This window comes from Littorina saxatilis, linkage group LG2 (genome assembly GCF_037325665.1).
Source record: "Littorina saxatilis isolate snail1 linkage group LG2, US_GU_Lsax_2.0, whole genome shotgun sequence".
Classification (NCBI taxonomy): Eukaryota; Metazoa; Mollusca; class Gastropoda; order Littorinimorpha; family Littorinidae; genus Littorina; species Littorina saxatilis.
The window spans coordinates 70,770,562-70,786,845 of record NC_090246.1 but is presented as its reverse complement, the minus strand read 5'-3'; the positions used below and the strand labels follow the sequence as shown (position 1 = coordinate 70,786,845).

Below are 16,284 nucleotides of genomic sequence, written 5' to 3'. Positions count from 1 at the left end.
TTTACGCTATTTACACATGCTGCGTTACCCTCCAACCCTCACGAGTACCTCAGAAAAAAAAGTGGCGAACATTATTTGTTCTTATAGACGTATATATGGCTCCACATAAGGCACAATTTCCGGCAAAATGTTCCATCAGCTTCTTTTGTAAATGAGTCACGTATGTACTTTGTGAATTCGAATATCGTGTAACCTCGGGGGAAAGCATCCAGTGTGAATCTATAAATGCAATGCTACGTAAACCGTCTAACAGGGCTCTCAATCTATTGTGCCCGATTCCATGCAATACGACCAAGACAAGAAGGTGGTCAAATGTCCAGGGCACATGCAGGGCAGTCAAGAGTAGCCAACTTTCTTGGATCGAGTTTTGCTGACGGCAATCAGGTGAACTCTTTCCCTCATCACAATAAAACACATCTTGTACTTTGGAATTCACGAACCTTTTCTTCTGCTGCTTCTGTCACGTGACCCTTGTGTACACTGTAAGGCAGGGCGTCAGCAGGGGCATTCAGCAAAACATTCTTGACGTCATTCACGCTGACCTGGTCGCCACTGGCAACCACGATGTCTAGGACGACAATTGTCACTTCATTCCTGTTGGAATTGGTTAAAATTGAAAAGCATTTTACAGGCGCAAAGTAACGTTATTTCATTATAGGTGCAAAGTAAAATATCACACAAACGGATTTCATAGCGAAACATTATTCGTAAAGCTAAGGTCCCACTATCACGATTCTTTTGGCGAAGCACAACGAGTCACTACGATCTTGCCACAACAATGTTTGCCACGAATGATTTAAAAAAATCGGCCGAACAAGAACGAAGTAATACGAACCACAGCGACATTGGCAATTTTCTCCACGAATCCCAAATCGTTGTAGTTCGCCGTCAACATTCGTCACAGTAGGACCTGGGCTTAAGGCATCGTGATGGTCTACATACGATTATTTCAAAATCCAAGTAAAACTACTTCTTGAGATTGTGATTGTGTGGTTTGATCCCACGCGTAAAAGCATGGGCACGTCTCCGTATAGCTACGTCAGAGCGACTGAAAGGATGGCATTTATTGTATTGCTTCCATCTTTTTACATTTAGTCAAGTTTTAACTAAATGTTTTTACATTGACGGGGAATCGAGACGAGGGTCGTGGTGTATGTGTGTGTGTGTGTGTGTGTGTGTGTGTGTGTGTGTGTGTGTGTGTGTGTGTGTGTGTGTGTGTGTGTGTGTGTGTGTGTGTGTGTGTGTGTGTGTGTGTGTGTATAGATCGGTTCCCAGAAAACTACTGGAGTTTCTGGGTATGATATCACATGAGATTTTCTGGGTATGATATCCCCAGACTATTTTTTCTTTTTTCCGATAAATGTCTTTGATGACGTCATATCCGGCATTTAGTGAAACTTGAGGCGGCACTGTCACGCCCTCTACTTTCAACCAAATTTGTTGAAATTTTGGTCAAGTTTTTTTCGACAAAGGCCGGACTTTGGTATTGCATTTTAGCTTTGAGGCTTAAGAATGAATTAAAAAGTTTGCTTATTAAAGTTGTCATTAAAATCATTTTTTTGCAAACAGATTTAAAATTGATTGCATCGTATTCTTCTTTAAATTCTGAATCTAGAAATGTATACATATGTCATGTTTACTCTTAAAATCTGGCACAAAAAATGTAAGAAATCGATCCAAAAATAGTTTCATCTTATTCTTTATCATTTCCTGATTAAAAAAACATACATATATAATTTGTTTTTTTTATTCAAAACAAGGTCAGAAAATTACAAAAAAATTACAGAAAAGCGCGCTTTTCTGTTTATCGCAGTACGCTATTGCGCTATTCTGCCTCGTCAATTTCACTTCGTGTTACACGGGAAAAGTACCGCGGGGATTGACGAAGCTGTATTGTCTCGGTGAAAAAAATGCAGTGCGTTCAGTTTCATTCTGTGAGTTCAACAGCTTGACTAAATGTAGTAATTTCGCCTTACGCGACTTGCTTCTTCCCTTCTGCAGTATTCCCGAGGCTGCGTGACAATGCCTTGAACGCTACATTCCCTGGGCAGAGAACACACCGTGTATTCACAATGAAAGCCCCCCCCCCCCTTTTTAAAAGCGACATCCAAAAAGTCCGCTCAGTGACAACAAAACAACAATTAACAACAAACAAAGGGCAAAAAGCAAATAGTGTCAGACTTTCTCTTTCAAATATACTATTTCTATGCCTTTTAAACATACTGCTTTTGAAGGCGAGACAAATCTAATTGTATCTCTAGTTTTATTTTCATAAACGACGGTATTGGATGCATGTGCAGCTACTGGATTTGCTCTTCCCTCTCATCATAGTTGATATTATTTCAAATATATCCATTAATTCATGAACTAACCAGCTTTCATTTCACAAACATTCTTCCACCAGATGCGATAGGAAATGCACTGAATGTTAAAACTCAGTAACTTAGTTCCATAACGTGCATGACTGAGACGGTATTATACATCATAACATGAACCCACCAAGCACATGTGAGATGAAAAAAAGAGTCACTAACCCTTCATCGTCGTGTCCCCTGTTCATGGACATCACGACCTTGAAAGCATCCTGGTTTGCCGTTGTGAGGTTGACCTCGAGAAGATGCAAAATGGCTTGCTGCAGTCCGTTACCGTCAATGTCACTAACCGCAACGTCCACTGCAATTGTTACTTGTATTGTCTTTGTCGATGCAGTCATTGACTTTGTCGACACGCTTTCTGCAGTAGATAATGCAGTAAACGGACTTAGTGAAAGTTCTGATGGCTTGGTGGCCATGGTTGATCCATGAATTAGCGTTGACTGGAATGACGATTGCATGGGCAATGCAGTCGTAGACTCTGTCGACACGCGTTTTGCAGTGGGAGATGCAGAAGACGAACTAAGCAACGGTTCTGATGTCACGATGGTTATGTTTGAGTTAATGCGCGGCGTTGAATGGACTGACAAATATTTGGACGATGTAGTTGACGGATTTTGTGAAATTTCTGATGTCGTGGTGGTTATGGTTGATTCATTGCTGAGCGTTACCAGGCCTGAAGGTGGTGTGGGAGGTTCACTTGTCAAAGCTGATGCTGAAACGCTGGCACTCGTAAAAACGATGCTTGCTGCCTTCTCGCAGTTGGTTCCTAGAAACCCTGTACTGCAGACACAGATGTAGTTATGGGCGTTATTCTGACATGTACCACCGTTTCCACATGGTTTGCTGTGACAATAGTCCGTTGTTTGACAATAGTTACCCAGATATCCACCTCTGCAACTACATGTGTAGTTATGGGCGTTGTTCTGACACGTACCACCGTGTTGACATGGTTTGTTGTGACAGTAGTCCGTTGTTTGACACTGGCTACCCAGAAATCCACCTCTGCAACGACATGTGTAGTTATGGGCGTTGTTCTGACACGTACCACCGTTTCCACATGGTTTGCTGTGACAGTAGTCCGTTGTTTGACACTGGGTACCTATAAATCCACTTGTGCAAGTACATGTGTAGTTATGGGCGTTGTTCTGACAGGTACCACCGTGTTGACATGGTTTGCTGTGACAGTAGTCCGTTGTTTGACACTGGCTACCCAGAAATCCACCTCTGCAACGACATGTGTAGTTATGGGCGTTGTTCTGACACGTACCACCGTTTCCACATGGTTTGCTGTGACAGTAATCCGTTGTTTGGCAATGGCTACCCAGATATTCACCTCTGCAACTACATGTGTAGTTATGGGCGTTGTTCTGACACGTACCACCGTTTCCACATGGTTTACTGGAACAGTTGTCCGTTGTTAGACACTGGGTACCTATAAACCCACCTGTACAAGTACATGTGTAGTTATGGGCGTTGTTATGACAGGTACCCCCGTTTCCACAGGGTTTGCTGTGACAGTAGTCAGTTGTTTGGCACTGGTTACCTATAAATTCACCTTTGCAAATACATGTGTAGTTATGGGCGTTATTCTGACACGTACCACCGTTTCCACATGGTTTGCTGTGACAGTAGTCCGTTGTTTGACAATGGCTACCCAGAAATCCACCTCTGCAACTACATGTGTAGTTATGTGCGTTGTTCTTACACGTCCCACCGTGTTGACAGGGTTTGCTGTGACAGTAGTCCGTTGTTTGACACTGGGTACCTATAAATCCTCCTTTACAACTACATGCGTAGTTATGTGCGTTGTTCTGACACGTACCACCGTGTTGACAGGGTTTGCTGTGACAGTAGTCCGTTGTTTGACACTGGTCACCCAGAAATCCACCTCTGCAACGACATGTGTAGTTATGGGCGTTGTTCTGACACGTACCACCGTTTCTACATGGTTTGCTGTGACAGTAATCCGTTGTTTGGCAATGGCTACCCAGATATCCACCTCTGCAACTACATGTGTAGTTATGGGCGTTGTTCTGACACGTACCACCGTTTCCACATGGTTTACTGTGGCAGTAGTCCGTTGTTTGGCAATGGCTACCCAGATATCCATCTCTGCAACGACATGTGTAGTTGTGGGCGTTGTTCTGACACGTACCACCGTTTCCACAGGGTTTGCTGTAACAGTTGTCCGTTGTTAGACACTGGGTACCTATAAATCCACCTGTACAAGTACATGTGTAGTTATGGGCGTTATTCTGACACATACCACCGTGTTTACATGGTTTGCTGTGACAGTAGTCCGTTGTTTGACACTGGTTACCTATAAATCCACCTCTGCAACGACATGTGTAGTTATGTGCGTTGTTCTGACACGTACCACCGTGTTGACAGGGTTTGCTGTGACAGTAGTCCGTTGTTTGACACTGGTCACCCAGAAATCCACCTCTGCAACGACATGTGTAGTTATGGGCGTTGTTCTGACACGTACCACCGTTTCTACATGGTTTGCTGTGACAGTAATCCGTTGTTTGGCAATGGCTACCCAGATATCCACCTCTGCAACTACATGTGTAGTTATGGGCGTTGTTATGACAGGTACCCCCGTTTCCACAGGGTTTGCTGTGACAGTAGTCAGTTGTTTGGCACAGGTTACCTATAAATTCACCTTTACAAATACATGTGTAGTTATGGGCGTTGTTCTGACACGTACCACCGTTTCCACATGGTTTGCTGTGACAGTAGTCCGTTGTTTGACAATGGCTACCCAGAAATCCACCTCTGCAACTACATGTGTAGTTATGTGCGTTGTTCTTACACGTCCCACCGTGTTGACAGGGTTTGCTGTGACAGTAGTCCGTTGTTTGACACTGGGTACCTATAAATCCTCCTTTACAACTACATGCGTAGTTATGTGCGTTGTTCTGACACGTACCACCGTGTTGACAGGGTTTGCTGTGACAGTAGTCCGTTGTTTGACACTGGTCACCCAGAAATCCACCTCTGCAACGACATGTGTAGTTATGGGCGTTGTTCTGACACGTACCACCGTGTTGACATGGTTTGCTGTGACAGTAATCCGTTGTTTGGCAATGGCTACCCAGATATCCACCTCTGCAACTACATGTGTAGTTATGGGCGTTGTTCTGACACGTACCACCGTTTCCACATGGTTTACTGTGGCAGTAGTCCGTTGTTTGGCAATGGCTACCCAGATATCCATCTCTGCAACGACATGTGTAGTTGTGGGCGTTGTTCTGACACGTACCACCGTTTCCACAGGGTTTGCTGTAACAGTTGTCCGTTGTTAGACACTGGGTACCTATAAATCCACCTGTACAAGTACATGTGTAGTTATGGGCGTTGTTCTGACACATACCACCGTGTTTACATGGTTTGCTGTGACAGTAGTCCGTTGTTTGACACTGGTTACCTATAAATCCACCTCTGCAACGACATGTGTAGTTATGGGCGTTGTTCTGACACGTACCACCGTTTCCACATGGTTTACTGTGGCAGTAGTCCGTTGTTTGGCAATGGCTACCCAGATATCCATCTCTGCAACGACATGTGTAGTTGTGGGCGTTGTTCTGACACGTACCACCGTTTCCACAGGGTTTGCTGTTACAGTTGTCCGTTGTTAGACACTGGGTACCTATAAATCCACCTCTGCAACGACATGTGTAGTTATGGGCGTTGTTCTGACACGTACCACCGTTTCCACATGGTTTGCTGTAACAGTTGTCCGTTGTTTGGCAATGGCTACCCAGATATCCATCTCTGCAACGACATGTGTAGTTGTGGGCGTTGTTCTGACACGTACCACCGTTTCCACATGGTTTGCTGTAACAATTGTCCGTTGTTAGACACTGGGTACCTATAAATCCACCTGTACAACTACATGTGTAGTTATGGGCGTTAGTATGACACGTACCACCGTTTCCACAGGGTTTGCTGTGACAGTAGTCCGTTGTTTGACAATGGCTACCCAGATATCCATCTCTGCAACGACATGTGTAGTTATGGGCGTGGTTCCGACACGTACCACCGTTTCTACATGGTTGCCCGTGACAATGGTCTCTTGTTTGACAATGGCTACCCAGCTGTCCACTTCTGCAACTACATGTGTAGTTATGAGCGTGGTTCAGACAGGTACCACCGTGTTGACAGGGTTTGCTTTGACAGTAGTCCGTTGTTTGACACTGGCTACCCAGAAATCTACCTCTGCAGCTACATGTGTAGTTATGGGCGTTGCTTTGACACGTTCCACCGTTTCCACATGGTTTGCTATGGCAGTAATCGTATCTTTCGCACCTGTATCCTTTATATCCTGCTTGACATGTGCATGTGTAATTGTCGGCGGTATTGTGACAGCTACCATTGTTTTGACACACGCCGCCTTTGCAATGGTTAACGTGTTCGCACTTCGTTCCGTCATATCCTTGTGGGCATGCACATGTGTAGCCTTTTGCGCTGTTCTTGCAGGTGCCACCATGTTGACAAGGTTTTCCATGACAGTGATCGACTGCGTTGGTAGTGGTCTTGTGTACCCTGGATGTTGTCCTAGAGTTCTTGCCTGTTGTGAAGGCTGAAAGCGAATGGGCGTTTTGGGGTTTCGAGAATCCGGTTGGTTGGGTTGATTGTGGTACAGCTTTGTGTGAAGGTGTGGTCGCACCTGCAGTTTTGGATGGTGGTACATGGTTTGGTGAAGTTTGGCTACCAGGTGTTGATGGCGGTGCAGCTTTGGGTGATGTTTTGTCGGCCGCTACAGGTGCAGGGTGAGGCGAACACAGGGTAGGTACCGTGCATGTTACCGTCAGCACCAGTAAGACTCTGAAGAGGAGCAGAAGTGGACGTAGAGATAGACAATGCATTGTATCTGTCGATTCATGCATTCAACACCAACTGGATGTTGTAGATATCAGCTGATTTATCGTTCTGCTCACAAGGGTTTGCACGTCAAACCTTTATAGTGCGTGCGAACATGGATTGCATCCCTATTTGCAGTGATAGTGTGAACGATTTCAGAGGTAATGTCGATGGACCCTCCCCCCCCCCAAAAAAAAAAAAAAAAGGAAAAAAAAAGAAAAAAAGAAGAAGAATAAACCAACATTGCGGCTTGTGCACTCACGCTATCGCGTTCGTTTTTTTTTCGGGGCGTGAGATCATTTGTGACCCTCCACCACGGGATGAGTCGCATGTCACCTTTTCATGATTTTCATATTTTTACATTTTCTTAAAGAGTTGTTTATTCTCTATCCAGTGGTGAAAACCGTTTTAGAAAAGAGTGAACACTTTTCGAGTTATAAGCCTGTGACTATGGTGGCCCTCACACTGTTACTACCCAGCTAGCAAGCTTTCGTCGGCCGACTGACGATTTCAGTCGGGTGACGTCGTCATATGTCGTGTGTCGTCGTCCGTTGTCGCGCCGATACCGTTTGACTGTGTATAAATGTACGTAATAAACCCCGACATCGGCCCGACGCAATGTTGCTGTCGATAAAATTATGCAGAGTTACGGGAGATAACAAATTGATGATCATTATTTTAACATTTGTTACGTCCCCTGTTCAAGCGTCGGTCCAGCAACGGCGTGACATTATGAGACTGACCATGCAAATGCGAAACTAAATTATTCATATTTGTTGACTTTTTCACATAGGAGTAGGATAATTAATTGTAAGTTTTATTTGCATATTTGCAATCAAATACAGCATGAGCTCAAATCATGAGTTTTACATTTTAAAAATACGCCATCATTTACTTGAAATATTCAAATAGCTTTCCTTACGGTAAACAAGATTGAGTGTGCAAATGGCTGCTGCTTTCCCGCGTGAGCGAATTTTATTTGTTTTCTTAGTTCAAGTTAATATCGAAAGAAGAGACATTTTTGGGAATGTTGGACAGCACATTGATGATATGTTATCCGAGACGAATGTCGCCTCGGGATCTCAATCTGAGTGCTGGTCCCAGTGCCACGTGGTGGCGGTGAGAATAGTTGTGTAGCCAGTGAGTCAGGCTCTTGGCAATGACAATCAGATTCAGACGTCAACTCGAGGACAACCGCGACGGATGGAGCGAGTAAGTGATTTCGGTTTTTTTTGGCTCTCAATGTTAGTTTTGCTGTTACAGTGAGGGGGGGGGGGGGGGGGGGAGTACATACTGCTGTATCTTATTCTGTATATGTAGATGTAGGTGTGTTTTGTCCTGTTACAGTGGGGGAGGGGGGTGTTGTACACACTGCTGTAAATATAGATGTAGGTGTGTTTTGTCTTGTTACAGTGGGGGGGGGGGGGGGGTGTGTGTGTACATACTGCTGTAGATGTAGGTGTGTATTGTCCTGTTACAGGGGGGGGGGTAACATACTTCTGTAGCTGTAGGGGGAGGGGGGGTACATACTGCAGTAGTTGTTGGTGATTTTTGCACTGTTACACTGGGGGGGGGGGGGGGGTGGAGTACATACTGCTGAATCTGTAGCTGTAAGTGTGGTTTGCACTGTTACACTTGGGGGGGGGGGGGGTGTACATACTGATGTATCTGTAGCTGTAGGTGTGACGTGTATTGCATTGTAACACTTGGGGTGGGGGGGGGGGGGGTGTGTACATACTGATCTATCTGTAGCTGGTGGTGTGTTTTGCACTGTTACACACTTGGGGGGGGGGGGGGTGTACATACTAACTGCTGAATCTGTAGCTGTATGTGTGTTCTGCACAGTGACACTGGGGGGGGGGGGGGGGGGGGGGGGAGGGGGTGTACATACTGCTGAATCTGTAGCTGTAGGTGTGTTTTGTACTGTTACACTTGGGGGGGGGGGTGTGCATACTGATGTATATGCTTGGCGCTGGTGGACAATATTCACTTTTTTGGCCAAAAACACACTTTTTTGGCCAAAAACGTACATTATTGGCCAAAAAGTGTGTTTTTGGCCAAAAACATGTTTTGGCCAAAACTTTTAAGTGCAAAGTTTTGGCCAAAAAAATATTTGGCCAAATCTAAAACATTTGGCCAAATCTTCACTTTTTTGGCCAAATGTTTTAGATTTGGCCAAATCTTTTTTTGGCCAAAACTTTTGCATTGAAAGTTTTGGCCAAAAAATAGTTTTGGCCAAAACTTCATTTTTTGGCCAAATCTTTGAGTACCCCTTGGCGCTGATAGACAATATTCATTTTTTTGGCCAAAAACGCCAGTTTTGGCCAAAAAAGCAAAGTTTTGGCCAAAAAAGTATACTTTTGGCCAAAAACGCCAGTTTTGGCCAAAAACGCCAGTTTTGGCCAAAACCGCCAGTTTTGGCCAAAAAATTATAGTTTTGGCCAAAAAAGTGAAAATTGTCCACCAGCGCCAAGCTGCTTGGCGCTGGTGGACAATATTCACTTTTTTTGCCCAAAACACACTTTTTTGGCCAAAACTGGCGTTTTTGGCCAAAAAAGCAAAGTTTTGGCCAAAAAAGTATAGTTTTGGCCAAAAACGCCAGTTTTGGCCAAAACCGCCAGTTTTGGCCAAAACCACCAGTTTTGGCCAAAAAAGCAAAGTTTTGGCCAAAAAAGTATAGTTTTGGCCAAAAACGTCAGTTTTGGCCAAAAAAGTGCGTTTTTGGCCAAAAAAGTGAATATTGTTCACCAGCGCCAAGCAGCTTGGCGCTGGTGGACAATATTCACTTTTTTTGGCCAAAACACACTTTTTTGGCCAAAACTGGCGGTTTTGGCCAAAAAAGCAAAGTTTTGGCCAAAAAAGTATAGTTTTGGCCAAAAACGCCAGTTTTGGCCAAAACCGCCAGTTTTGGCCCAAAACCGCCAGTTTTGGCCAAAACCACCAGTTTTGGCAAAAAAAGTGTGTTTTTGGCCAAAATAGTGAATATTGTCCACCAGCGCCAAGCTGCTTGGCGCTGGTGGACAATATTCACTTTTTTTGCCAAAAACACACTTTTTTGGCCAAAAACGTACATTTTTGGCCAAAAAAGCAAAGTTTTGGCCAAAAAAGTATAGTTTCGGCCAAAAACGCCAGTTTTGGCCAAAACCGCCAGTTTTGGCCAAAACCGCCAGTTTTGGCCAAAAAAGTGCGTTTTTGGCCAAAAAAGTGAATATTGTTCACCAGCGCCAAGCTGCTTGGCGCTGGTGGACAATATTCACTTATTTTGCCAAAAACACACTTTTTTGGCCAAAACTGGCGGTATTGGCCAAAAAAGCAAAGTTTTGGCCAAAAAAGTATAGTTTCGGCCAAAAACGCCAGTTTTGGCCAAAACCGCCAGTTTTGGCCAAAACCGCCAGTTTTGGCCAAAAAAGTGCGTTTTTGGCAAAAAAAGTGAATATTGTTCACCAGCGCCAAGCTGCTTGGCGCTGGTGGACAATATTCACTTATTTTGCCAAAAACACACTTTTTTGGCCAAAACTGGCGGTATTGGCCAAAAAAGCAAAGTTTTGGCCAAAAAAGCAAAGTTTTGGCCAAAAAGAGATTTGGCCAAAAAAGTGAATATTGTCCACCAGCGCCAGCAAATACAAAAGATTTTGCCAAAAAAAGATTTGGCCAAACAAAAAAGATTTGGCCAAAAAGTGAAGATTTGGCCAAATCTTTTTTGTTTGGCCAAATCTTTTTTTGGCCAAATCTTTTTGTGGCAGAAGTTTGGCCAAATCTCCCGTTTTAGCTAACATAAACAGTTTTGGCCAAAACTTTTACATAGAAAGTTTTGGCCCAAAAAAAGTTATAGCCAAATCTATTTTATTTGGCCAAATGTGTGGGTTGTTTTGGCCAAATCTTTGTCTTTTTTGGCCAAAACTGGCGGTTTTTGCCAAAAAAAGTGAATATTGTCCACCAGCGCCAAGCATAGATGTAACTAGCTGAAGCTGTAGGTGTGTTATGTACTGTTACAGTAGGGGGAGGGGGGGGGGGTGAACATACTGCTGTTTTTGTAGCTGTTGGTGTGTTTTGCACACAGGGGGGGGGGGGGGGGGGATTGGGGTTGTATACTGCTGTATCTGTAGCTCTAGGTGTGTTTTGCGCTCTACACGAGGGAAGGGGGTGGAGTGTTGTATGTTTGGTACTGTTACAGTGGTGGCAGCGGGGGGAGGGGGATGTACATAATTCTGAATCTGTAGCTGTAAATGAGTTTTGTACTGTTACAGTGGTGGGGGGGGGGGGGGGGGGGGGTTGGGGGTTGTACATACTGCTGTAGCTGTAGGTGTGTTTTGCACTGTTACTAAGAGGGAGGGGAGGTGTACATACTGCTGTAGCTGTAGCTGTAAGTAATTTTTGCACTGTTACACTTGGGGGGTTGTATATACTGCTGAATCTGTTGCTGTAGGTGTGTTTTATACTGTAATACTGAGGGGGGGGGGGGGGTGTATACGGCTGTATCTGTAGCTGTAGGTGTGTTTTGTACTGTTACAGTGAGGGCGGTACGCGGTAGGGGCGGGGGGTTCTACATACTGCTGTATCTCTAGCTGGTGATTTGTTTTGCACTGTTACACTGGGGGGGGGGGGGGGGGGTTGTACACACTGCTGTATCTGTAGGTTTGTTTGCAACTGTAACACTGGGGGGAGGGGGGGTTATACTGCTGTAGCTGTAGCTGTAAGTGAATTTTGCACTGTTACACTTGGGGGGGGGGGGGGGTGGTGGTGGTACATACTGCTGTATCGGTAGCTGCACCCAGCCAGCAAGACATTAGCGGCCGATAGTCGGCCGAACACCCTTCAAAAAGTCGGGCAGGTGACGTCAAAAGATACGACGCGGGTGTTGGCCCGACTAACTTTTGCAAAGAGGCAACGAGGCGGCCGACAGGCGGCCGAACACCTGTACTATGGCGGCACGCATCCGGTCCGATGTTAATCGGCCCGATGGCTTGTTGGACCTGCGGCCCGACACCTTATGCCGACATCGTCCCGATGTCTTCCCGCTGAAATCGATATCTTCCCGATGTCGGCATAAGGTGTCGGACCGCAGGTCAAACAAGTCATCGGGCCGATTAACATCGGACCGGATGCGTGCCGCCATAGTGCAGGTGTTCGGCCGCCTATCGGCCGCATCGTTGCCTCTTTGCAAAAGTTAGTCGGGCCAACACCCGCGTCGTATGTTTTGACGTCACCGGCCCGACTTTTTGAAGGGTGTTCGGCCGATTATCGGCCGCTAATGTCTTGCTGGCTGGGTATAGACACCCCCCGGACTTATGTTATGCCTAGCGCAGAACCGCGTGAGGTGACATGCGACTCATTTCGTGGTGGAGGGTCACATTTGTGTGTGTGCTAAAAATTCAGTTGTAGGTCCATGCGAACTCGCTATATGTTAATCTGTTAGCTGAATGGAAAAACATAAACACACCTCTTCTTTAAAGCCTCAGGCTGCGTGCCAAGGTCAGGAAAATGCACCCTCAGAATGTTTCGGGGGGTTTCTATTGCATATTACTGTTGTATTTTTATTACTACTATGCCAAAAAGAAATGACCTATTTTCCATCGAAAGCTTTGTTTTCATTTGACAGTTATAATAAAGTGGTTTTCATGATACTTAGCATTATTGTGTATGTAATACAGTTCAGAATTGACTGTTTAATGTATTTTGTGCATGTGGCTTTTTTGGAAATGTATCTTTTTCTTGTTTCTAGTCCGTAGACAAAAAACAAAATTAACTGTGAATACTGGTGTTCTGGTTTCTCTTTTGCTCTTCGAGGAGCTTATTTTGCACAATATTTGATGCATGTGAAACCAAAAAGGTTTGATTTATTTCCGGTTAATTTTGAAGTGTTGTGTCCCATTATTTATCTTTTTTGTTGTGTTTATTGTTAGAACAAATTCAATTTCATGTAACCCTACTTAAAAAAAAATAATATTGACTTGACTTGACTTGACTTGACTTGACTCACATTCTTTTTGCCCCAAATTGTTTGCATTGCTGAAAATATTATGTGCATACAATTTCAAATGAATCACTGAATATAGTGAGAATCCAATGTTTTGTTCATTTTTGTCAGTCAGAAGGACATGGGGCTTGGGTTTGGGCGTGGACACATGTTTAGCAATCAGTATTGTAACACCCTATTTTCTTTTGTGGTTTTGATACTGTATATATGTTACAGTAAATTCATCAAACCAGTAAATTTGTAAATTTACTGAAATTTTCAGTAAATTTGTAAATTTCCTGGGTGTCAAACTCAGTAAATTTGTAAATTTCCTGAATTTTTTTCAGTAAATTGGTAAATTTACGGAGTGAATTTACAAATTGACTGGTTTGATGAATTTACTGTAACATATATAATGAATTTACCGTGTTCAAATTTGGTATTGATTTTACCTTGGGTTATTGTGTTACAACGCTTTTACCACTAAATTAATGATGATATTTCTTTTACGAATTCGACAATAATATTCAACATACATTTTGGTAAGTAACATATGAACATATTGATGCTTTCTATCCATTTATCTACACAAGTCAATTGATCATCGATCATATATTAGGCCAAAAATGTCAATGACAATCACATTCAAAATCATAGTGTTTTAGAGAAAAAAAAAACATATTTGACCACTCACAGATAACAAAACAAGTCGCGTAAGGCGAAATTACTACATTTAGTCAAGCTGTCGAACTCACGGAATAAAACTGAACGCACTGTATTTTTTCACCAAGACAGTACAGCTTCGTCAATCCCCGCGTGAAGGAAATCGCTCACCTTCCACGTGCAAAACGTAGTGATATTGACACGCCAGATTAGCGCGGTAGCGTATTGTGCTAAGCAGGAAAGCGCGCTTTTCTGTATTCTTGTTAACTTTCTGAGCTTGTTTTGAATACAACCTATCATATCTATATCTTTTTGGAATCAGGAAATGATAAAGAATAAGATGAAATCATTTTTGGATCGATTTCTTAAATTTTAATCGTAAGACTAATTAATCTATTTTCGTTAATTGTGATCACATTTTAAGAGTAAACATGACATATGTATATATTTTTAGATTCAGAATGTGATGAAGAATAAGATGCAATCAATTTTAAATCTGTTTGCGAAAAATCGATTTTAATGACAACTTTAATGAGCAAACTCATTAATTGAATTTTAAGCCTCCAAGCTGAAACGCAATACCAAAGTCCGGGCTTAGTCGAAGATTACTTGACCAAAATTTCAACCAATTTGGTTGAAAAATGAGAGCGTGACAGTGCCGCCTCAACTTTCACGAAAAGCCGGATATGACGTCATCAAAGCTATTTATAAAAAAAATGAGAAAAAAAACCCGTCTGGAGGTACCATACTCAGGATCTCTCATGTCAAGTTTCATGAAGATCGATCCAGTAGTTTTCTCTGAATCGCTCTACACACACACACACACAGACACACACACATACACCACGACCCTCGTCTCGATTCCCCCCTCTTCGTTAAAACATTTAGTCAAAACTTGACTAAATGTAAAAAGTTCATAAGGTGATCTCCCCTTTTCTTCCCAAAGATGTCTGCATATTGCTGGAAGGAACCTATGCAACAACTTTGAAATGAATCTGACATTGGATTTAAATACACTAGTAATCCCTTTATAGTTCAGGACATGTTTTTAATTTCAGATTTTGAAAACTGGCTTCACTCAGCTGTTGAGAGAGAGAGAGAGGGAGGGAGAGAGAGAGAGAGAGAGAGAGAGAGAGAGAGAGAGAGAGAGAGAGAGAGAGAGAGAGAGTGAGAGAGAGAGAGAGAGAGACAGAGAGAGAGAGAGAGACAGAGAACAAGAACAAGAACACATCTTTAATTGTCTAAGGCCACAGCCCCTTACAATAGTGGTTAAAATAACAGCAATAGTATCTGCACAGTTATAAATTAGAGAGAGACAGAGAGAGAGAGAGACAGAGAGAGAGAGACAGAGAGAGACAGAGACAGAGAGAGAGAGACAGAGAGAGAGAGAGAGAGAGAGAGAGAGAGAGAGAGAGAGAGAGAGAGAGAGAGAGAGAGAGAGAGAGAGAGAGAGGGTTGAGGGGAAATAACACCATGTATCGTTATTTCTTCCCTAGGTTGTTTACCTTGTAACCTTGCGATACGGGAGAAACAGAGAGAAACAGAGAGAGAGAGAGAGAGAGAGAGAGAGAGAGAGAGAGAGAGAGAGAGAGAGAGAGAGAGAGAGAGAGAGAGAGAGAGAGAGAAGAGAGAGAGAGAGAGACAGAGAAGAGAGAGAGAGAGAGAGAGAGAGAGAGAGAGAGGGTTGAGGGGAAATAACACCATGTATCGTGATTTCTTCCCTAGGTTGTTTCCCTTGCAACCTTGTGATACGAGAGAAACAGAGAGAGAGAGAGAGAGAGAGAGAGAGAGAGAGAGAGAGAGAGAGAGAGAGAGAGAGAGAGAGAGAGAGAGAGAGAGGTGTACGAGGCATGTCCTTGCCATGTAAAGGTCGGCTTTGTTTTTACTTATTTCTTTTATTTTAGGCAATTATTGATCAAAGAGTCAAACAGGGTCGAGGATTGTTTTAGTGCATGAGACAGATCATGTGAGAATGTGAGCTCAATGTCATTATGTAAAGTTATTGTTCCTTTCACACGATTTTTGTTGGTTCTTTTCTTTGTCTCCTGTCTTTGGTGTTTAAAGTACACCCCGTGGGCAGAAGAGACATGAGACTGACGGAAAGATGGACATACATATAGACATGTAGACAGACAAACAGACAGACAGACATAGAACGATTTATAGAGACAACAGCCAAACATAGAAACGTTGACACAGTCAATCAGACAGAAACTGACACACGCAAAAATAAAAAATAAGCACCAGTCGTGGAATACACAAGTATTGGTATCAATAACATATAATCTGCTTTGTTTTTTCTTTCTTTCATAATTTTAAAGGTTATAACTTTGACATGGCTGGTATAAAAATATGAAACCGTAAAAACAATGTACAGCTTTATTTACAGTTACACATTGTATGGTTGTGAATTACATTTTATGG

At 43.3% G+C, this 16,284-nt stretch overlaps 1 protein-coding gene across 1 annotated transcript; it reads right to left on the bottom strand.

Annotated features, from left to right (window-relative positions):
- Positions 1-401: 401 nt before the first annotated feature.
- LOC138953923 (fibropellin-1-like) lies at positions 402-7,071 on the bottom strand. Its single transcript, XM_070325917.1, has 3 exons — positions 6,798-7,071; positions 2,535-6,249; positions 402-594 (listed from the first exon to the last, which is right to left on the bottom strand). Exons 1-3 carry the CDS (start codon positions 7,069-7,071, stop codon positions 402-404), a joined length of 4,182 nt encoding a protein of 1,393 aa, XP_070182018.1.
- Positions 7,072-16,284: the final 9,213 nt, after the last annotated feature.

Coding starts and splice junctions, on each gene's coding strand:
- LOC138953923 (XM_070325917.1), bottom strand. CDS start 7,071: ATGTACCACCATCCAAAACTGCAGGTGCGACCACACCTTCACACAAAG. Junction 6,250..6,797: donor CAAGGATATGACGGAACGAA/GTGCGAACACGT, acceptor GTGGATTTATAG/GTACCCAGTGTCTAACAACG. Junction 595..2,534: donor AGGGGACACGACGATGAAGG/GTTAGTGACTCT, acceptor CAATTCCAACAG/GAATGAAGTGACAATTGTCG.